The sequence below is a fragment of the Mytilus californianus genome, unplaced genomic scaffold (genome assembly GCF_021869535.1).
Source record: "Mytilus californianus isolate M0D057914Y unplaced genomic scaffold, xbMytCali1.0.p SCAF_10, whole genome shotgun sequence".
Taxonomy (NCBI): Eukaryota; Metazoa; Mollusca; class Bivalvia; order Mytilida; family Mytilidae; genus Mytilus; species Mytilus californianus.
The window spans coordinates 51,899,821-51,925,186 of NW_026262582.1; the positions used below are offsets into that span (position 1 = coordinate 51,899,821).

Consider the following 25,366-nt stretch of genomic DNA (forward strand, 5'->3'; position numbering starts at 1 on the left):
ATAATGACCTCGTCTACGGCTCAGTCATTATCGCTGTCTTAGTCAATACCACTGAGGTCATTATTGCTGTCTTAGTCAATACCACTGTCCTTTGGACAGTCCATATATCACGATAATGACCGGTTTTTCAATAACTATTATGTAGTTATTCGCTTGTTATATCTGATAGTAAGCGGGAGAAAAAATATTTTTAAGCGAACAAATCTTTTTATACTTATACTATCTTGAAAACCAAGATGCGCTTTGCTTTCTTAATTGCAATTTTATGAAGCTGTGAACCAATCTTGTTTGTTTACATTTTATCTACATATAAATATATCGTTTTTTTCTTTTTCAGACTGATAATTAGTTGTTCTTTGCTTGGTTCCTTGATAGTGGTCATCCAATACACATTCTGCACTAACAATTATGATTATAGACAAGATGTATTGGAGCGCCATATATCTTATGACATGGAACAAAAAATGGTAGAATACTCTGAAGCTGTTAAAAAGCAACTGCGCAGCCATAAGAAGGACATTCATGTGACTAACCTGAATTCAGATACAAAATCGAAAAGAATCGCAAAGTTAAATGAATCAATAAATACAACTAAAATAAAGAAACACATTTCCAATCTACAACGGCCTGACATAAAATATGATATGTATTCCAGGCAGACAGCAACAAAAAAGGTCTGTTCGTTTCCTATGACTCATGTTGCGTTTTTAAAAACTCACAAAACAGCAAGTTCAACTATTATGAGCATTATTCAGCGTTTCGGTTATTTCCGTAATTTGACGTTCATTATGCCTTTGAAGAAGATAGACCAATACAGATTTAACTATATTGGAAAACCAGGAGAAACAATAAGCTATGACAATATCATTCCAAAAAGAGAAGAAGATGAATACGATTTACTATGCAATCACGTGATCTACAACGAGGATGCATTTCAAAATACCTTTCCAAATGATACTTTTTTATTCACAATTATCAGGGAACCTCTTAAACAACTTATTTCAACAGTAAATTATTATGGATATACACAACAAGGATACTTTGCTAATATCTTTAATCAAAGTTTAACGAATCCAATGTCAGATTATTTGAAATCTCCATGGAAATTTGAACCGAGCAATCCACATTATTCCGTAACAAACAATAAGATGTCTGTAGACTTGGGCTTGCCAATCGGCCAGATAAGAAACGGAAGTTTCATTAAATCTTATTTGGAAAGATTAAATAAAAGATTTAAACTTGTACTTCTACAGGAATATTTCGACGAGTCACTCATACTCTTTAAACGCTATACTTGTTGGTCTTTTAAAGACATGATTTACATCTCAAAAAATATATGGCCGCTTCATCAAAATTTGAATTTATCAGCAGAAGATATAGATAATCACAGAAAGTGGAATGTTGCTGACTATGCTTTATACGAAACTTTCTATAAAATATTTTGGACAAAGGTTTTAAAGGAAAAAGAATTTTTTGACGAGGTGTATCATTTTAGACGCATTCTTCAAAAAGTAAACATTCATTGCTCAAATGATAAACAATCAAAAAATTTAACTATATTTGATTCAAAATGGAGTCCTGGTTTTATCCTGACACCAGAAGACTGCATTTTCCTCAAATTGAACGAAACAAAATTCATTACAGTGATTCATAAAAGAATGATGTCACGTGCTTACCCTAAAGGTAGCAATCCATTCGAACAAACCGCAAGTGAACATGAATTGGCTCATTTATTTTAATAAATTTGCATCGTTGTTGATATTCTTTTACAATTTTAGTTTTTTTAAAATACTCAAATAGCATAATTAATTGTTTTTTATTGTGTTAGAATCATGTGCAAAACAGTGTAGCCGAGACCATTGATTGGCGCGCTAAAATATCCCATTGACTGGGTCAGATTAGGTGAACGTTCGTCTGTAACGCCCACAACTCACGACGTATTTATTATAAACATTTAAACTGTGGGGTCACCAAAGGGTCTCAACGCCTAAATAAAATAATTCGGAAAAACTAATCAGGAATAACCTTTATGTTTTGATTTATATTGAATACTTAAACGTTCTTTACTTGTGTTTTAGTTATGTTTTGATAATCAATTTTTATGATATCGCACGTTTTTTCAGCAAAAAAGGATTTAACTGGCTTTAAAAGTTACAATGGATGTGTTGATTATTATCTTTTTTTCGGACGTCAAAGCGATTTAACAATTCCGGTTGTCCAATTATGTCATCTTTTAACTTTTATCTGGTCAAAATTTTATTTTAGAACGAATGCATGATCAACTTTAAAAAGTGTGCAAACACAAAATATATAGACGAAATATACTTCTTTCCTGTCTTTTTCGTACTTGCAAGTTATTAGACAGTAAAAAGGCTATTTGGATCAAGCCTTGTGAAATTTGCATTTACGTTTTTGAATAGGTAAAATGTATAGTTTGGTGAACTTTTCTGCTAACTACTATACTTGTGAAAAACCCTTGGCAACAGAAACATATTTAGCTTTTTTTTTAATCGACCCAATTTACATAGTAATGGACGACTTCGTACATTTTATGATCGCAAATAAAATATGTATATAATATACTGTGCACTGTAGTTCGTATATATACTGAAACCCTTTGGCCACCCCACAGTTTAAATGTTTATAATAAATACGTCGTGAGTTGTGGGCGTTACAGACGAACGTTCACCTAATCTGACCCAGTCAATGGGATATTTTAGCGCGCCAATCAATGGTCTCGGCTACACTGTTTTGCACATGATTCTAAGTTCAAATTTATCATAGCCATTTTTTTGTAGCTTATTTACCTCCCCCTCCCCTCCCTGACACTTTGTGGCCGGGAGATATATATTGTTACCCATGTCAGTCCATCCATCCCTCTAAAATAAACTACTTGTCCGCCCTTTTTTCGCTTTGACTGCAGATATTGTTCAGATCGACATTTCGCAAAATCATGACTCTTGGACAACTATTTCCATAAAAACTTGCGTCGTTCAGACTTTTTTATACGCCCGTCAAATTTTTGACACATGTCGCGCCTTATCTCAAAAACGATTTATGATTATTGCTTAAAATTTTACACACTTCTTAGTAATATTAATCTAAAGATCTGTATACTTTTTGGTTTTGATTAAAAATTTTATTTTTGAGATATTGATTTTTTTTTTTAAAAGGGGAGTTTTCACATGTCGCGCCGTATCTCAAAAACGATTTATGATTATTGCTTTAAATTTTACACACTTCTTAGTCATATTAATCTAAAGATCTGTATACTTTTTGGTTTTGATTCAAAATTTTATTTTTGAGATATTGATTTTTTTTTTAAAAGGGGGGTTTTCACATGTCGCGCCGTATCTCAAAAACGATTTATGATTATTGCTTAAAATTTTACACACTTCTTAGTTATATTAATCTAAAGATCTGTATACTTTTTGGTTTTGATTAAAAATTTTATTTTTGAGATATTGATTTTTTTTTTTAAAAGGGGAGTTTTCACATGTCGCGCCGTATCTCAAAAACGATTTATGATTATTGCTTTAAATTTTACACACTTCTTAGTCATATTAATCTAAAGATCTGTATACTTTTTGGTTTTGATTCAAAATTTTATTTTTGAGATATTGATTTTTTTTTTAAAAGGGGGGTTTTCACATGTCGCGCCGTATCTCAAAAAAGATTTATGATTATTGCTTAAAATTTTACACACTTCTTAGTTATATTAATCTAAAGATCTGTATACTTTTTGGTTTTGATTCAAAATTTTATTTTTGAGATATTGAGTTTTTTGTAAAAAAAAAAGGGGGGTTTCGCATGTCACGCCGTATGTCAGAAACTATTTATGCTTATTGCATAAAAATTCACACACAAGACGACGGGCGTATCATGCGCTCATGGCGCAGCTGTTTATTGTATATATCAAACTTATATTGGTATATTTGTGTTAATTGATGACTACTAACTGTGAAACTACATACTATATAGAAGGTATGAATCATAATATTTATAATATGTTAAAGAAAGAAAGTCATCAAAGAAACCGGGCTTATAATTTTGTACATCAGACACGCCTTTCGACTACATAAGACTCATCAGTGGCTCTTGAATCAAAACGGTTAAAAAGGTCAAATAAAGTTGAAGTTAAAGTACACACAGTCTAATGGTCATTCCTTATGCAATACCATAGAAAAAACATTTCGCCTCTCTTCCCTTAACACTAGTATTCCGCATTCTGAACTTAAAGAAAGATTTAAAGAATTAGTTAAAAAAAAATGGCTACATTCTTTATGTGCTTGTCCTAAGTCAGGAGCCTGTAGTTCAGTGGTGGTCGTTGTTCCATTTCAGTCATGATTGGTTTTCGTAAATTGTTTTGTTATAAATTAGGCCGTTAGTTTTCTCAATTGAATTGTTTCATATTTTTCATGTCGGGGCCTTTTATAGCCGACCATACGGTATGGGTTTTTCTCATTGTTGAAGGCCATACGGTTGCCTGTAATTGCTTACATCCACTTCATTTGAACTTTGGTGGATAGTTGTCTCATTGGCAATCATACCACATCTCCTTATTTTTATAACGTAGATAATTTTTTTTTTCAGGAAGGGTTTACATAATACTTGATACTCTGATTCAAACAAACATTTTTCTGAGTTTTGCTTGATGATATATTTGTTACGTTTAGATGACGCGTTTTATCAAAAGACTACTGGGATTTCTATTGGAATCAACTGCACTCTTCTATTTGTCGACTTGATCCTTTATTCATATAGCACTGATTTTGTACAGGAGCTTTTCAAGAAGAATGTTAGCATTATCGTCCAGCCTAACTTTTCGCTATAAAGATGATGTCGTCTCACTTTTCCCTATAAAGATGATGTCTTCTCACTAAATAATTCGTGATTTGGTGATTATGTTGAACTCATCTATCACATCGAACTTGAAATATCTCAAATACAATTAAGTTTGCTTCATATTTTGACTTAGATCTAAAAAAAAATTCAATGTGGTTCCGTTGAGAACTAAACGTCACGACAAAAGAGAGGATTTAAGCTTTCTATTTTTGGACTGTTCTTTTCTATATACATGTAGCAAAATTGAAGCAGCGCCTGCATATGGAGTATATATCTGCCAATGATACAATAGCCCAAAATTTGCGTTTCTTATCATTACTTCTTTGATAGAGGGTTACAATTTACAAGGAAGGTGTTGAAAAAAGGGTTTCTTTTTGGTAATGTTGAAATCATTAATTAGAAAGGTTTACGACTGCCATCGATATTTGGCTAACTTTCATGAAATATTCGTTTCACATATATAACCATGGATCTATTCCAATTGTCCTAGCCATAATACCATCTTTTCCTCGATTATGACATTACCGTATGCGACTTTTCTTTAAAGTTGTACTTGACATGCGCAAGGCGACCAAGGTCACTAGTGAAGCAAGATCTGCTCAGACTTCTAGAGCAACTATGATCTCCACCGATTTTTGGTGGGGTTTGTGTTGCTCAGTCTTTAGTTGTTTGTGCAGTGTTATGTAGTATCAAGTATCAACAATTTCAAAATCCATGATCATATTTTAATGTTTCAACGTCCTCTTTTCTTTTTTTGCAATTGTCAATAGCTTGCTTACAATTTTAGCTAAAAGTAACATTGGTTCCATTTGTCATCTATGTTAAGGTCACCGGTAATATTGTGGTCTACATGACTAAAAAGGGATTTGTGAAGGACAATCTACACATGGAAAGCATGCAATCACCCCGACAACAATATCTAAGGTGATTATACTTTGATATTATGATAGCAATAACCGTCCATCCATTTACTTGTATTCCTTACTTAAATTTACTTATGATCAGAAGTATGGGTGTTGGTATGGAACCAGTAAAATGAACTGTGACGGAGTCTACTCTAGGGGCGTCCTGATTTACATATTGTGTTTCGAAGATGAAAATTAAAAATAATGAAAAAAAAGTATCAACGAAAATTGATTATTGATTTATTAATGTTTGAAAAACGTCCAGTGCAAAATATTTCAAGCCGATTCAGGACGAACAAGTGAAACTGCGAGCTACTGCTCACTGATGATACCCTGTCCAAATATTTCGGTAAACAGGAATTTGTAGAGTGATGAATCTGAAAACGCATCACACGGTATAGCTGACTTATATAAGCCCGGAAACCAAATTTCAGAAATCCTTATGATGTAGTTCCTGAGAAAGCTGCGACGAAAAATATTCATGGGACGGATGGACGGACTGAAGGACTGACGGATGGCCTGACGGACGGACGGATGGCCTGACGGACGGACGGATGGATGGACGGACGGACGGACGGACGGACGGACGGACAGACAGAGGTAAAACAGTGTACCCCCACTTTTTTAAAGCGGGGGTATAAAAACGAATGGATAATTGGTATAGAAAGCGAAACTGTCTATTAAAGTTTTCATGTTGCTTTAAAAAAATACTATTTAAAGTTAACTATCCCATTAAAGATCTACATAACTGCATTCTTTGCTTTATTTTATCCAGGTAAGATTGATTAGTTTTGTATCTTATTGCGTATTTCATCAATATTTGTTGTATGCAAATTCGAACACAATAAAAAAATCAATCAAACAACTACATAAAAAGTAATAACAGCTGACTTTGGGAACAAGTTGTGAAAAATAGAACTTCACTTGTAGATCTTTATTATTGAATTTTTCAATGATCGAAGGCGTTATAAACATGTTATCGCTTGACCTTCAATTCAAGACCACAGATATAAAGTTTCTAAAAATGCCTTTTCAACAAACAATTAAGATAACATGACAGTGCACTGTTTCGGCCTCGGTTATTGAACGACCTTGATTATTCTTGGGAATTCACATAATGATGTATTTAGTTCAAGAATTTGTCTGAATAACAATAGAAATGCACTAAATATTTTCAACATTTTCACGAAAATTCCGAAATTCATTTACACTTTGAACACCGAAAACTAGCTTTTTGCTACTTGCATCTTCTCAAAAACCCATTTCTATGATTGTGCTATAAAAATGTGCCCCTTAAATAACTAGCTTACAAGCTAATACGTTTATAAGCGTTTGTCGTTCATATACGTCTTTTCTCATAGCTTACTTTCGAAGAAGCCGATAACTTAAACAGAATTATACCTAGCTTATTACTGAATGAGCGATGGTCAGTAGTACTCATTAGGTAATCTCCCGTTTATCAGAAACATACGTTTTTGGAATATCACTAAAAATGGAACAGGTACTTAAGAAAATAACACGCATAAGGGAACACAGGAATTACCAAAATATAAGACAGTATAATAGACCACATCAAAAGTATAAAATATCGTTTTCCAAGACATCTTCATTAGTTTTATATACCTGTCACAATGGTTGTATTGTGTCTCGTTCATATTTTGTGGTCTCGAATCATTGTTTGATTCCTTTTATTATCGCTATTTTACGAATTTGTCCTTTGATCTTGCTGACTGATAATTTCCGTTCTCAGCGGAGTCGAGTGATATGAAAATTATCGCTAGAAATTAAGGGAACACGTGCCGTTGTCAAGGAAATTAATAACGTCTTCATTGGTAAAATAGCGATAAACAGATTATCATTGGTCATCTCAACTCGATTGCTTTTCTCACTTTCGCCGTACCGGCTCAAGCGAGAAAATCAATCTCGTTGAGATAACCAACGATAATCTATAAATAGTAGGTGTTTCGGTTTTCGCAGAGGAACATATATCTTTCTTTTGGTTACAATCTGATACAAGAACAGATACATATATCAGTTATCATGAGAGAATAATAGCATACTGGTATATCTTATACAAAATTTGTTTCTTTAATATATCTGTTTCTTATTATTCCGTGTGCGTTTTGTGTAATTTATATCCACCCTCGTGGGAAGTCAAGGTAGTTTGACACCCCGTAGTAGTAGTTAAAAAAAAATATATTTCTGGCGAAAAATATGCTATTTTACAGGAGTCAGCCTCATTAGTAATACAGAGTTCGCTCAACGTTCAGTAGAGGTAACCGGGAAGAAAGAATATTAGGTTGATATAGATGACACGAAAAGCACACGGAATAATCTGATGATGATGATGGATGGCTGCTTAACGTCCAGCGGCAAACTAATATGCATATTCAGGATGAGAACATGTTAATGTAATATGAATATCAACCCTGCTTTGTACTAGACCGACACGATGAGTCGGATGTTTAACATGCTAGTTCACAAGGTAACATACCGCAGGAAGACATGTCACCTTACCCGGACACATTATTCTGACTCCGAGCGGACCAGTCTTTGCTCTTACTCCTTAATGCCGCGTGCTTAGCGGAGAAGCAGCAAATATCAATTTTAAAGTCTTAGGTTTTACCCGGACGAGGTTCGAACCCACGACCTCCCTGCCGTTTATTATTTCGAATGCTGATGAAAGGTCTTTAACGATGAAACAATAGTTCTAGTATCTATAATTATCAAAAACAACGTTACTTCAATGTTGTTTTTTTCAAAGTCGGAATTTGTATGTTTACGTTGCCTGAATGATGGATTAGTCATGTTGAAAAGTTCATGATGTTTAAAGGTTAGTATAAGGAAAAAAATTGAAAAAACTCCAAATCGAAATAAATTATTTAAATTTGATTTCCTTTCAAACGTCTGACCATTTGTCTTCAAAGGTAAAAAACGAACTAAAAATCCCCCATATTCAAATATCTCTATCTCAATTATTCTATGAATATATTTTAAAGTAAGTTAAAATATCACAAGTTCTGTTTTAGCTGCGTAATCCATGTTCAAACTGACTTTCATTTAAATTTTAACCCGTTTGGCAGACTATACTGTGAAGAAAAAGAGATTATTTCAAGTTTTAAACGTTTCTTATTTTTAGAATACAAGTATCAAATTTTATATATCTCACAGCGAAAACAAGATATCAGACAGTAATATTTAGTAAAGATAGGAAAACATAGAATATTTCTCATTTATGGGTAATAGAAATTTTCAATTTGACATTGAAAAAAAATTCTTATCTGTTAACCGAATTGTAGCTCATAACAATACGTAGGGTTTGATCTTGACTTAGTTCTTATAGATTGTTCTAGTGTATTGACTGTATAAGGAAACATTTGATATATTTGAAGTTCATTTATATATTTAATGTGAAACGATAACGAAATGAAGCTACGTATGTACATTCCTATATATAATACTAAAGGAACGAACTTGTCGGATTTTCAAGAAAACGCGAGCCTCAAACTGAAAGAGTTAAAGTTTAAATTGTGCAGGTTTATTATCGCATAAGCATAAAATCTCTTACAAGCATACATCATTTGTACATAAGCATACACTTTTTTGCACTAATTTACAATTCATTTTGTATGCACTTTTGAAAATTAACTTCTCTGATTCATAGAAAATTATAGAATTTGATGTCACAAATATTCCTACTAGGTACTTAGGTGCAAATTTATGACCAATTGTGTATGATCGTTGTGTAATCTGTAGATCTTTAACCCCTTTATCCGTTTGCATTCGTGAAATTAGTAATTATTCATAATAAGCAGAGTTGGCTTTCCCCAAAATCGCAAAAACAAAGAAAAGGACAAATGAAATGCAGCCAGTCATGAAATTCTCTACGAGAAAGACACATAGATATACAATATATGTACATTGTCGGAAAATATAAAATTTATTTGTATGAGCTTTAGAAACAGGACGAAAAGCGAGGCTCGCCGAGCTTTTCTCCTGTTTCGCAGCGAGTACAAATAAATTTTATATTTTCCGACAATGTACATATATTGTTTTTATCCTGAAATTTACACCCAACACTTAACTTTAGTTGTTAAATTTAAAATCTAAACCATTGACTCTAATTTTTCAAAGAAATCGACATAGTTTAAACGCGGACCGCGAAGAGGACCCCAAAAATGAACTGGTACGCAAAAAGAAATATAAACATTACCGCTTGCTCAACATGGAAGAGGGACAACAGGAGACTTTATTTGTACAAGTACAAATAAAGCAAAAAATTATTTGTGTACCTGTTATTTATACAATAGTTGGCTGATTGCAGGATAAAGAAATGTAATGATTCTTATTGACTAAAATAGTCAATGTTCAATATAAATGTTGCATTTTGATACTAGGTGACGATTCCACAATAATTATATATTCAAATAGAAGAGGATGTGGTGTCAATGAAACGACAAATAATCTAAAGACATAAGGATGGGAACTTACAGTCATAAATAACAGACAGGCGACTTACAGTCATAAATAACAAACAGGCAACTTACAGTCTTAAATAACAGACAGGCAACTTACAGTCAGAAATAACAGACAGGCGACTTACAGTCATAAATAACAGACAGGCAACTTACAGTCATAAATAACAGACAGGCAACATACAGTCATAAATAAAAGACAGGCGACTTACAGTCATAAATAACAGACAGGAAACTTACAGTTATAAATAACAGACAGGCGACTTTACAAAATGCAAAGCTCTAAATCGTCCGGGGTCTAATCATTGGAGATTAATTAAACAAAACTATCAAAGATCAACACCAAATTCTCCAGAAATCAAATTTGTTACGATATGACATTAGAAAACCACTGCCGATGTTCCTGACCTAATTGGTTTAAGCCGTTGTAGTTAAAGGGACAACCTCCCCGCCCCAAAAGAACCCCCACCTTTCTTTAGGTATGGATGTATTCACTGAAATTGTGTTAATTACACAAGAGGTGTAGTGAATATTTCGATTAACGAGTGAGCTTTTCGCTGTGCTTTGCCTCTTACGATATTGTTGTTTTGTTTATCAAAGTTTTGGATTTTTATAACGCGTACTGTATACAGTAGAAAAATATCGTTTAATTAAGAATTGATTGCTTCTTTTTGTAGTTTTGTTGTGTAAAACCTCAACAAAACTGTCAAAAACTATCTTAATTTGCAAGATCTTAGCATCGTTTGTTCTTGCAGCATGTATAAGTACGTAGCCACGTCCGGTCAGAATGGGGACGTTTAAATCTGATGCCTCGTGTAGGGAGAGTACCACGCTTTTGCACGTTAAAAAAACCTTGCAACCACTATTAGAGGTGTCCGTAAGTGGTCTGTCGCAAGGCTACATTATTGTCCCTATCCAATACCTCATTTTCCAGTGGCAGTCCAAATTTCCCGCCCTTCATCCTGGTCGACCCCTATTACAGGACCTACCTGTTGAAGTTATTGTTAATTTGTTATAGTCCTGAACATGCATGCAATATTTGCCTCTGGACGTTCAGCAATTATCAATCAATCAAATTCCCTGCCTGATATTGTTTGCTTATTTCATGTGAGAAACGCATGCATGAATCTTTTTCACGGTTGTTTCCGAAAATGGTCATGGGATAGTTTGCAAAAACGACAACTTTATAATTATATCTATAAATGTAATTCATTTTGTTTAGCCCGATTCACTAATAAGAATGAATAATAATGATTTGATAAAAGTAAATATTTCTGAATCGTTATGATAACTACATATAAGACTACAATCCAACAATACAAGCTAAAACAGTGTTTATTGTCTTAATATTTCTTTCCTATTGTTGTTTGATGCTCTATGTTCTGGACCACACAGACAATTTGAATTGACAAGCATAACATTATTGTAAACGTTTGAAGTGCATGATGCATTATTTTGAGGTTTTATTTTCAATCAACCATGTAAGTACTGGGACAAGCGAAGTCATAAATATATTTTGTAAACTACCAACAAAACTGATAAAACCGTCTTACAGCACAAAATGTATCCAAAGTTTATCCTAAAGGAGAAAAAAGTCCTGTGAGAGAAAAAATAATCCTAAAGGAGAAAAAAATCCCACAGGACAAAATAAATCCCTTTAGGAGAAAAAATAATGTTAATGGATTTTTTCTGAGAAAAAGTCTTTCATGATAATCATATAGGAAAAACATAATTCTATAGGATTTAACATTATTTTTGAAAATCCTACAAGTAAATTCTCCTATAAGATTAAGATATCCTAAGGGATTTAAATATCCCATGAAATTTTAAAATATCCTACGGGATTATGACTTTATCCTATAGGATTTCAAAATCACTCGTATTGCCGAACCAGGCGAGCTATATAAAAAAATTGTATTGTTTTACCTATCTTCAGAGGTATATTATTGTCAAGTTTGATGATTCTACCGTTAAACAAATTTGGTACCAATTTCCACTCGTGAGAAGTGCACTTAAATCCGAGAAACTGTTGCTTGTATTCAATTGTTCTCCATCTTAGAGTCATAGCGAGATCCTCAACATGTGGCAAAAGCTTTAACTTCACTGCAACTTAAAAATTTTAAATTTACTCTATATAGTACTGTAAAATTATAAATTCCTTGAAACCACGATATCAACCATTCCGTGTTTTGAGAATAATTCTATGGAAATTAAATTAAGATATTTTCGTCTGTCTTTCAACCAGTTGTAGGGAACTTTAAAAGTCAATGATCATAATCGGAATATAGAGTAAAAGACATTATAGGATTCCTAGAGATCAGAGATTGTGTAGGAACTGTAACATATAGGCAGACGAAAATCATTTATATCAGATTTTGAATTTAATATGGTTCTAAGAATCAACTTTTTTGGTGCTGTTGGGAGAAACATTTCTGATCAATATTTTTCTGATATAAAAAAAAGCTGATTTATTTCTATAGCAATCAGCACCATTGCAAGTGAATGAATAAGATCCTACATTAAAAAGTCATTAGAACTGAGGACGGGAGACTCTTGTCTATTTACTAGATTTATATAATTAAACGACCATTTATATTGTATACTTAATTTGTAATTTGTACTTGTCATTAAATTACTGCTTGAGGATTATATGACAATTACCATTTGAATAATGATGTCGGTAGATTTTGTAGAAAAATATTGAAGTTAAGTTAAAATGTTGAATAAATAATTGTAATAACAATCCATTCCATATTTTAAACATTGCTTTAACCTTTTGCTTCATGATATAAATTGCTTATTAATTTTAAAGCATGAACATATTTTTATTTCATCCGTTTTATCGATTTCACGGTTTTGACTTCGGCTAAAATATAATTCTCCATGATTGATATCAAAATTGATAGGAATAAGAGAGATACGGTATACGATAAACAAGACAATATTATACAATACAATACAATACTATAAAAAAAAATCTTTCTAATAAACAATAAAATCGAAGGTACAGAGAATGACATGCAAAAAGATCAACAAGAAATACATAGTATGGTAGAGGTGAGCTTACATTAGTGTAGTAAGAGATACAACATGAATACAATATGGTACTGTAATTTAGACAGGAGAGTCGATTTTTTCGTTTATTATTTTAATCAGTTTAGACAGTCTTTAAAGAATAGAAGTTTTCTATGCGTTCAAACGTGTCTCAAGTTTTTTTAGAATACGTTTGAGTGCCAAAAAAGCGATAAGACCATTCAAATAATGAGAAATGTTAATGGTATTCATCCTTTATCTCTGATCTGTCGCAAAGTGTGCATTTTCTTTCTGATTTATCTACATTTGTCCATCGACCTCTTTCGATTGATAAATTATGATATAGTGTCAATAATTTATAAAAATGTTATAACATTTTTATTCAGAAGTATTTATGAATATTCTTCAAACGTTAAATCATTCTTGTAGACTTTATAAATTGAGGGGTGTTATGAATTTTTGAAAGCAATGATTGCTTAAATGGATCTGTACGTTTACCGCTGCAACTTACAATTTTGGATAATTCTCATTTTGTAGAAAGAAAATATTTTAAAACCAGTATTCTCTTAATATGATTTTTACATTTTTTCTCGAATTTATTTCTTGGTTATTAATCGTGCAGTGGTGAAGTGACAAATTAGTATATTTCTGAGTTTTTGCTTTTGTCTACAAATACTCCGTGCTTACCGGAGAAACAGAATGTCATTTATTGACCTAGCCGGTAACTTATACCACAAATTAACCACTCGCGCATTCGACGGCAGCATGCTACCAGAAGACCAGAATACTGCCGTACTATTCAAATATGATTGGTGATTTAAAAGTGTTGTGGAATAAATACTTTTGAATTTTATTTGCAATTTAAGTTGAGTTATTTTGTCCCTCAAAATATCCTTAATTAACCCTTTGTTGTCCACATTGAAACACTCGTGGCCTGACAACATTGAATTGATACAGAAACTCATCATACCCCTCACGAAAAAAATTTCACAAGCACCAAAAACAAATAACCTAACAAAACAGCATCCCTTACATGCAGAAAAACTCACTTGAAAAACAAAAAAATGAAGAAAACTGAGTAAACAAAAGAATACGGTTATTTGTGTTAGTTTTTGTTTTAGTTTTAAAAACATTTTGTTGTCTGTCAAATAATATACATCAGTGTAAACAAATTAGTATCCACATTTTAATGAAATAGGTTTCATATTTACTATTGGCTTTGTCGATTCTGGAAGTAATGGAAATCTTGTAGGTGTATCAAGTTTAAATTATCAAATAAACTCGCGATAGAAATCACCAATAAAAACTAGACACTGAAATGCACAACTGCAGTGCAATGATATCATTATAGTCAACCGTATCTAGTCAACTCCACACGAAGATCCCGCTTGAAGAAATAAGACAAAATAATTGCATTAAAAGCTACAATGTTGGTACACTTTTCTGAAATTTTAATTTCAATGTTGATTATAAAAACAAGCGAGGGAATTTCACTTAATGTAACCGGTTCTTCGTTTCAGAAAAAACATTTACAGTAACTCCCATGTTATCTTGGCCTATGACAAAATTGGACCACTTATGTGTGTTGGTGGCTGCATGCTGTACAAGGGGTGCAACGCAGTAAATTTCAACAGAAGTCATTTAGAATGTGAACTACTGACTGTTTCCTTCCCTGGTGACACTATAATTGATATGGAGAATTCATTTTATACAGATATTGGTGGTTGGATGAGGGTAAGTTATTGTCATTAAAGATTCGTATACTTTTCCATATTTAATTAAATCTGTTTATCAGACGCAAAGACACGAAACCATGAATATTGTGTGGTAGTGACAATGCGCTGATAAAATAAATAAATAATGGTCGAGCGTACACTCCAAAAACTACCATATTAATTTACAGTTTGTTGTTGTTGTTTTTTTGTTTTTTTGTTGTTGTTGTTTAACCAAAACAACAACCGGTGTGATCTCATGGATCTTTTAGGTTTTGGTTTGTGACCCGGATTTGTTTTCGCTTAATCCATTTATAACTATTGAACAGCGGTATACTACTGTTGCCTTTATTAGGCTCTCAAACTCCGTACTGTTTTAATAACCTCGCTTTGAGATCTTGTCACTAATACTTAGTTATCCGCAACATATTTAAATAAAAATATATTTTGCTTCATGGTGTCTTATAAAATCTCATGGATTTGCAAAATCAATTAGAAAAAGGCGTTTTCTCATATTTAGTTTAATCCAATATATGAGTTTAATGGCTATGTCAATTTGGAAATGTCAGAACCATGTCAGCGGTTGTTTAAATAGATATAAGAATATGTGGTATGAGTGCCAATGAGACAACTCTCCATCCAAGTCAAAATTTATAAAAGTAAACCATTATAGGTCAAAGTACGGTCTTCAACACGGAGCCTTGGCTCACACCGAACAGCAAGCTATAAAGGGCCCCAAAAATTACTAGTGTAAAACCATTCAAACGGAAAAACCAACGGTCTAATCTATATAAAAAAACGAGAAACAAGAAACACTTATGAACCACATCAACAAACGACAACTACTGAACATCAGATTCCTGACTTAGGACTGGTGCAAACAAATGCAGCGGGTTAAAACGTTTTAATGGTACCAAACCTTCACCCTTTTTCTGAAACAATAGTGTAACATCACAACATAGAAAGACACACTATAAAATATCAACTGAAATAGCTTAACTCAATCAAAGGACATATTAACACCAGTGAACATACACTGAACAAATAAATTTGACCTATGATACAATGTAAATACAAAATAAATAAGTCTATCTTAATGAGTTTTGCTTTTGTCAATTGAAGAATTTTGTAAAGATGGCCAGATCTATAATTGGTTGGGATTAATTTATTCACAACTTTTATAGACTCGGGACGACTAAGATCATGACTTTGTATAGACACCTGTCTTTTGTAGAAGACCGTTTTTTTTACCTATATATGTATTTTGGTGGTTATTGTGGTTGGGTTGTTCTCTCGTTGATTAATTCGTATTATTTGATCTGAATATATATATCACCCTTTTCATTTATAAATTATAAAAATAATTAAGATAAAGTTGAAAAGTTTGAAGAATTTTACACTTTTTCGCCATCTCATGGGTCCAAAATAGAGACCAAATAAATGATTTATGTAACGTTTGTGCATTTTCAAAACCAGTCGTCAATGAAATAATCGTTCAGAATACGAGCTTACTAGAGGAATTCAACTGACAGATATAAAAAATGTATGAAAGTGTTATAGACACAACATTTGAATTACAACAAACGTTAAGGGACAGTTTCATCGGTGAATTTTTAAAAGCATTTACGTGAACCATTTTAATGTTATCGATGTTACTTAACATTTTTTTGAAGATATTCATGAAAAAGGTTTACGCAAATGCATACCATTGATTTCTAAGTATTCATCTAGAACTACCTCTTTGAAATATTTTGATACAAACAGCAGGTTCGTACAGATTTCTAAATGTATACAATATTTTGCGTATTTAAAGGATGAAGACGGATGCACTCTAAACCCATGTGAAGTTGGCCAAAAATGTATATCAGCCATGTACAATAAGACTATCTGCCCCATTTGGTGCCAACGTTTTTAATTTTTTTATCCAAAATCTTTTCTGAGTGATTCTTTCCTCTATATACCAATCAGTGTTGAGGTCAATGGTGAATATAGTCAGTCGATGGAGATCTGTTTAAGTATGGCCAGGGGATCTCAAATGTCGACTGAGAGCAAGGACTGGCTTGCATTCATATTCACTACGATGGCCGTTCATACGTACTTTTGTGAAATGGCTGTTCTGACTCACCAACATACTGTTTACCTCATTTACACTGTAGAAGATGCACATCATTTGAAGTCTTGCAAACAACATTGCAAAATATGGCGTTTTCCGTACCAGTGGAGTGACTGTTAAAAGTCTTTGTATTCGGTATTGGCTTGCAGGTCAGACACCGTTTGTTCCCACTACCCTTACAAGAGCCAACAGACGCAAAACCTGATTTAGAGGACAAATCAGCTCTCACCAGCAAGTCTTTAAGGCTTTTGGGCGTACGGAAAGTCAGTACGGGTGGCTCGGGGGAAGATCTTGGATAGTTTAGGATGTTTTTTGTTTTCTTTTCAATTTTCGTGGATATGGTGTGATAACTTTGGGAAATAGCACTAACTCTTTCTTGATTCGGTTTTATAAGTATTTTCTTTTCTTTGATTTGAATAAATTTTACGCGAGGGGATATTTTATAAACCCTCATAAGAAAACCTTCTGTACAATATTAAATCTTTACGGTTAAATGAAATCAGCATATTGCTTAAATTAGTTTAGCCAAAGCTAGGTTTTAATAAATTCCCAATAAAACTAATTTGCACGAATGGTGTTCTCCCGAATGTTCCATTTTTAAAATTACAGTTACGGAAGGGGTAACAAATAATTGCAGGTAATACATAATAAATCAGGTACATTATACGTCTCATCAAACATATACTGTAATATTGACATTTAATAAACAAAAAAGTGCAAGTCACAATATAGCACATATCCAGCACTACTCAATTCTCCATAGTGAAAATAAATGTAAATAAACTCACCATAGATTCCAGGATTAAAATTTTGTACGGCAGACGTGCGTTTCGTCTAAAAAAGATTCATCAGTGACGCTCGAATCAAAAAAGTTAAAAAGGCCAAATAAAGTACGAAGTTGAAGAGCATTGAGGACCCAAAATGTAAACCACAACAAGAGCAAGAAAAATTAAAAAAAAGTTATAATAAAGCAAACATAATACATATTTACAATAAAGCACACATGATTCAAAGTTACAATAAAGCACACGTAATAATAATGTACAACAATATAGAACGTATAATACATAAGGTACTATCACAAAATAGCAAGCTTGATACAAGAAAAAGGTACAACAATATAACACACATAATACACAATGTAATAGATAACATCGCAACACATCACATCATATCATATGCAACAAATGCAATCAAAATGTTACAAATATACGGCAATAACAGCATACTGAAAACTCTCTGTGAGTTCCCACAGTCATTGATTGAGCTGTGCGTATTATCTTTTATTTGTTGGTCGTATTCCTTCGGATTGGTACCGGATGGTGGTCACATGTTCGCTTCCTGTTGTTTAAGGTTGTTGATTAGAATTCATATGTTTGGGTGTGGTTCGTTGATCATCTTCCTTATGCTGCTGTGTCTTCCGTCGAGTTGGTTTGTCGTCTTTTGTCCTTCGGCTTATTAAGTATTTTTTCTTCAAAATACAATCACAAGTGAGAACTTTAAAGTACAATGCCCCCATGTGACACTTCTCTAAACTAACCCATAACAGTATGTCTTGCTTTGATTTATGTATTATAAAACAAAAAGTAAGACGAAAAGCTCATTAAGTGTAATACTAAAACCAGTTAAAAAAAGAAACGTGACAAATACGTCATTATCAATTAAAAAAAAAGAACATTATGTAACTCCATAAATGCTGCATATGTATTAGCCGCCATTCATACAAATTGGTAGAAATTCACTATCAAGCACAATCATTTTTTTTATCTAGGTATATATTTTTTTACTCTTCGAGTTATGGTTTTTGATTGCCCTTTGATAACCTTTCGGTTCCTTTTAAATATCGTTGCTGTCATTGACATATCATCAGCCTCTAAAATGGTTTTTCGCACGAGTATCCTCTGTTCATATAAATATTAGATCTAGAATTGAGTTTGATTATTAAATTAAAGTAAATGAATTTTGCTATTTGTAGATTACACACATTTGTTATAAATTTTCATGAACACTTATTTAATCAAAAGTGAATTTTACGCAATGATTTATTCAACAATTCATATTTACATTTATAAAGTTGATATCAACTACAAGTATACTGTAAAGTAAAATAACAAAAAATACCGCACCCCAGGAAAATTCAAAACGGAAAGTCCCTAAACATATGGCAAAATTAATATCTCAACCACATCAAACGAATGGAAAACAACTATCATATTCCTGACTTGGTACAGGCATTTCCTTATGTAGAAATAATGATTCCTTATGATGCAATATTTAATTTTAATTCTTTATTGCAAAACAAACAAAAATTACTTTTTTAAACATCATAAAATAATGTGGGGCAATCCGAATTTTAAAAAGTGTGATTTGGTGTTCACGACAATACTTAATTATCTAGTTATAAAAATCTTTTTTTCGAGTACAAAAGTAAATACGGAGTGAAATCAAACACATTCGTTTTTTGGCGTATCCAGAATTTTTGTTTTAGTTGAAATATAAACCCTTTTACGATACAATTTATCGTTTAATATTTTGCACCATTATATAGACTATATATGCTACAAAAATAGTCATTTCAACAAACGACGCCTCTTCGGTACATTTTAGATGCACCTTGTGACAGTAACCCTTGTCAAAATAAGCGTGTGTGCAGAAACAAGTTCAACGGTTACAGGTGTATTTGTCTGGAAGGTTACGATGGCGATAATTGTGAATGTACGTTTTTCTAGTTAGACCAATTTTTGTTGCTTAAATGAAAGGAGAAAATATTTGGTGGAAGAACTCACACGATATCTTCAACACATATTTTAATCATCTCGAACGTCATCAAAAGGTGAATTATATGGTTCAACTATTGTATCAGTTATGCGGTTCTAAGCTTAAAAGTACAATACGTTTAAAACTGCAATTTCTGTAAATTATCTGAAAATTTAGGAAACGAATTATCCGACAATACCAATCACATTGCAAAATTTAGTTTTCGTTAAATTATTATTAGTTATTCAACTTTAAATTTCATTTCATAGAACTTTAACCTCATTTCCACATTCCGGTGGTGATATAAGTTTTCAGGATACGGTCACGAAATTTGTTAGGTGTATTTTTTTATCTATTGTAAAAATCGTATGTTCGTCTTGGGCCTTAATTTAAATTCAATTTTTTGCAAAAAGACGAAATGTTTGTGATGAACTGCTCTACAAATTTTCTCTAATTTAACACATGAATAGTGCTGACAAACTTGCACCAGAAAATATCCCAAAATATTGGTGTTAACTGCTTTAGATTTTTTGAGATACGAGCAATGGAATATTACTGCTAAAATACATTCGAGGAACACAATGGGAAAATCATAAAATTAGGCATATATTTTTACATTATAAGCATTTTCTAGTTTATTAATCTACAGAACTAACGAACATAATATATGATTACAAAAAACGAATGACGAATCTATCGGTGTAAAGAAAGTCCTTAGCAACCGTGCGAATTATTAATAATCCAATGTAATGAATTCAAAAAAAATTGCAATAACCATACCAATGTGTTAATGTAGTAGGGTGCATGTTGCTCAATTTTACATGAAATAGAAAGCAGCCATTTTATCACATATTTAACATGTTAAAGCAAAACTAAAATGCATGTTTTTTTTTATGTCGGAACATTGTCATATCACATATTTGTTCTTCCGAATGGAGGATTAGAATTTTTGCTGATAATATTAAAAAGAGTGATTATCTAAATAGACCAGTGAAAATACATGAGGTAATATCCATGTAATGATTTCAAAATATTGTTTGAAGGGACACAAACAAACCAACTACAATTTACATGCCACTTTAATTAATAATTTAATATTAAGTCATCTTATTAAATCATATTTCATTAGAAAATCATACATTCCACAAAGCACTGTTGACGACCAACAAATTTTGAGAGTAAAGGAGTCGTGTAGAAAAGTTGTCACTGTATGCTGACTTCTATAAGTGAAGGTTCTTGTGCATTGGTGTTATTTGGGACTGTATTATTTACTCATGTAACGTCGTCCGCGTCATTGAAAGGATCATTTTCTACAAGGATTCGACAACTGATTTTAGCCATCTTAACTTATTTGTAGATATTGTCTACTTAACTTTTTTTTTGTCATGAAAAGTTTCTCTAAATCTTTTTTATATGCATGATTATAGCCAAACATGCAAAAAATGACAAAAACTGTCATACACTCCTAAAGGGAGTCGACAGATGATGTCGGTTAATTGACTTAAATATATACCTTTCATGCCTTGCTTATCATCTTTGCTGTGAACAGTTTCTATGTATTATTGATTTCGCAAAAATAGGTAAAAATCGTCATTAAATAGCAATAACTTCTTTAAGGTGCCGACCGATGATTTTGATCATTGAACTAATTTATAGATCATTTTTGCAGTTTACAAATGTTTTTATCGTCCACAGTTTTAGCCAAGAAACGCAAACTGTGGGTATCAATTTATCATTGCACGCAATAACTTCAAAAAGTCTCATTTCTGCAATGTTGATTTATTTGTAGTTCGTGTCTTGCCAATCAATTTTCGTGTTTAAAATTACTATATATCAAAATATCAAGATTATAGCGAAAACTACGAAATGGATAAAACCATCTTTGAACGACGATAACTGAAATAAGGAATCGACCCACGATTTCGGTCATTGATTTATTTGTAGATCCTATTTTGCTGATTATTTAAGCTGTTTACAATTTCTATCTGCATTAACTGTAGTTTAAGTCAAGAACAGTCAAGGAAAAAATGTCTTTGAAAGGCAATAACTATCATAAGGAGTCAACTACCCCCTAAAATAGGCCCTTTACCCCGAAAATTGTTTTCAGTGTATTTTTTTCATGATTTAGATGATCCCAAAGTATTAATGAGAACAAAGTTACATAAAACACATAGCCTGATGATATAAAAACTATGGCGTTCTATAATCTAATATGTATGGTTGTAAATCAATGTATATTCAATCCATCAACGTTATAAACTACATAACAGTGTGAGTATCCTACTGGACAGGGAATTATATTTTTCATCAGTTCCAGAGAATTATGGGAAATAGAAACCACTCCGTGGTTTTTCACATCTTAAATATTGTAATAGATAGTTAACAGTTATTTGTGTGTTTTAAGATCCCTTTCGGTTAGGTTCAGGGGTCTTTTAATGCCAATATATCATTTAACTTATCATTGAACTTTACTTTTTCGATTTTTTCAGGTCTTTGATGGATCAACTATATCAGATACGCGCTTGCTGAAGCTTTCTGGGTCCAGAAATAGTAATACTACAGTGCAGTCGATTAGCAACAAGATGCTCGTGGTGTTTACATCTGACCACAGTTATACTGGGAGTGGATTCATTGCTGCATATTCATCTCATTTATGAGGTAAGGTTTTGTCTTAACATTTTTTCTTAACAATTTAAAGATAATCACATGAAAGAACTAAATATAACAAATAACACATTGACTTACTGAAAAGTACAGTCTGATATAAACATGTATGAATTTACGGAAACCATTAAGGACCTGTAAGATATAAGAAATAATGTTTGAATTCTATTGATTACGAATTTTTAAAGTTGAAGGAACAAATTACTTTCGAAGTGAAACATTTAAGCATGTAATTTACTTTATGTTTTTTATTGCATTTATATGACAGATTGTTGCAAGGAATTTAATTTGAAATAAGTAAGTTGAAATTTGAATTAATGAATTCGCGAAATTGTTTATACCATTATCCAGAGTTATTGGAAGTTATTCGTCAAAACGATCATAAAATCTGTTTTAGCAAATCTTTTAATTTACGGGAAAAAGAATAATTGAATGTAAGGGTTCCTTTAGATTTTTAATAAAAGTCATAAAATTCAATTTTACAGATTTATTTGATTCAAATTACAATCATGTTTCATTGCAAGCCAAAAACTTTTTATTATATGTAAAGTAATCCTTAAAAAATTAGTATCGCGGATGTTGTGAAGTTCGTTACAGCATACTCTAAAATCTGTTACAATGAATTCCAAAGAAATGAAATTCTTAATTGGAAATTAAAATCTATGAAAATGTATTGAATCCGTTTTGATAACAAATTTAGAGGTTGCAAATTGTCAAAAGATCATATACATATTCATTACGCCTGTTCACGTAGTTTTCTGATTTCCAATTTTAATTAGCATAATATTACTGTGTAGATCTATAAAGGCAACAGGAGTATACCGGTGTTCAAATGCTTTCTTATGTCGCTAATGTGGTATAGGTTTCATAAGAACATATTCTGTTTGGAAGTTTCTGTATTATTTTGATATCACCTGGCCCTTTGGACTTTAATTACCAACATTTGTAAAATTGTGGTAAACTTTTTCATTCTTTTTTCTCTGACACCACACAACATATTTTAACCTTAATTGGCCTGAATATGTTATCTAATATGAACTTTGTGGTTTTTTTTGTTCCCGACTACCAATAAAAATTGCCATCATTGCTAAATAAATCTGAAAGGGCAAACATGCTAAGAATGCTCTTACAAATGTTATTGCCCTATACAACGATTTTTGACTAATTGAGCTTGTTTTCCTTTTATCTTGAAAAGTATAATCGATTAGCAGAAACTGAAACAGTATCAACAAAATAAGAATATTAACAACCATCAAATTTTCGATCTGAGGTATTGCCCTTAAATTTTGCTGTCTTGACTTATTAATGTCCCCCGCGTACCGCGTTGCGGGGGACATGGAATAACCGGGCGTCCATCCGTCCGTCCGGTCTTGTTAGCGCTCTCTCAGGTACAATTCTTGCCAGATTTTTATAAAACTTATACTATAGGTTAATATCAGCAATATCTTGGACAAATTTTATAATGGTGGCCGATCGACTTTTTTTAAAAGAGTTAAACCCCTTGGAAATATAAATTTATTGAACATAGCCTCGTTAGCGCTCTCACGGGTACAATTCTTGCCAGATTTTTATAAAACTTATACTGTAGGTTAATATCAGCAATACCTCGGACTAGTTCTATAATGGTGGATGATCGACTTTTTTTAAAGAGTTATGCCCCTTGGAAATATTAAATTTATGGAAAATGGCCTCGTTAGCTCTCTCACTGGTACAATTCTTGCCAGATTTTTATAAAACTTAAACTGTAGGTTAATATCAGCAATATAATCGGACAAGTTCTATAATGGTGGACGATCGACTTTTTTTCAAAGAGTTATGCCCCTTGGAAATATGAAATATGTGCAACGCGGGGGATATTGGAACTCTGTTCTTTTATTTTATTTTGCTATAGTCTTGAAACAGCAATAGGTAGACATTAACAGTACACATCAGTAATGATACAAGATCTACACATATGCTAATATGACTTAAGCATGTTCGCTCATCTTGTTTTGGAACTTTTGCCAGATATTCCGAATCCTCTGGTTTATCGATACATTGCCTTAAAAAAAAATTTCATACTAACTCGTACTTTTTTTTTCATAATTTTATTACATATAGTTCAAAAAGCCATATTTGAAAATCTTATGAAATCCTTGTTATTTTTTCATAGTTTTTTTTTGTGCTTTATAATATTAAAGTACTACATAAAGTCACCGCTGTCAAAAAAATAAAACAAACATAATAACTGTATATGGAATAAGAATCATATCGGTAATGAACACATTTTAAAAATTGAAAACACGTTCATCTTTATCTGTGTACAGCCGCATTATAATATTAATGTACAGAAATATCATGAAAAATTCTGAAATGATGTTATACAAATTTTTCTTTTTCAGGTTTAATGAAAAAAAAATAAGGAATTCCATGTAAATGTTGTACTACTAAAAGTAAAATTGAAGTCAAGCAAAACTAAACGAGAAATGTATACTTATGACTGTATTGGCTTCATCAGACAGGTAAATAATAAAATTTTAACTAAGTGTTTTTCTTTAAAAAAAAATGTTTAAATCTATGATTACTCGAGATTATCAGAAAAAAGTATGGGGTTAATGGAGAGAAAAAAAACCCAACCCATAATGCATTAAATACATAACTCTTTAATTTTCGGCAAGAATCTTTGTTCTGAGATTTCTCAGAAATCTCAGAAACTTAACAAGACCAGTATCAACTGCGACAGTAATGTAATGAATGTCTAGTGATATGAAAAAACGGGACATTCTCACCATAGCTAGAAGTACTTCTTAATTTTGATCGTTTTTTTTAAATATCCAAAATATATGAAAATTCTGCGTCCAAACTAATCTGAGATCGAATAAT

The 25,366-nt window shown here is 32.2% G+C and overlaps 1 protein-coding gene across 1 annotated transcript; it reads left to right on the plus strand.

Moving 5' to 3' along the window:
• The first annotated feature begins 334 nt into the window (after positions 1–334).
• On the plus strand, positions 335–1,745 carry LOC127718807 (galactose-3-O-sulfotransferase 2-like). The gene has a single exon (XM_052224876.1). The coding sequence runs from the start codon at positions 453–455 to the stop codon at positions 1,737–1,739; it is 1,287 nt and encodes a 428-aa protein (XP_052080836.1). The 5' UTR covers positions 335–452; the 3' UTR covers positions 1,740–1,745.
• The last annotated feature ends 23,621 nt before the right edge of the window (positions 1,746–25,366 follow it).

Bases quoted from the DNA above. Each gene is read 5' to 3' on its own strand.
- LOC127718807 (XM_052224876.1), top strand. From the start codon at position 453: ATGGAACAAAAAATGGTAGAATACTCTGAAGCTGTTAAAAAGCAACTG.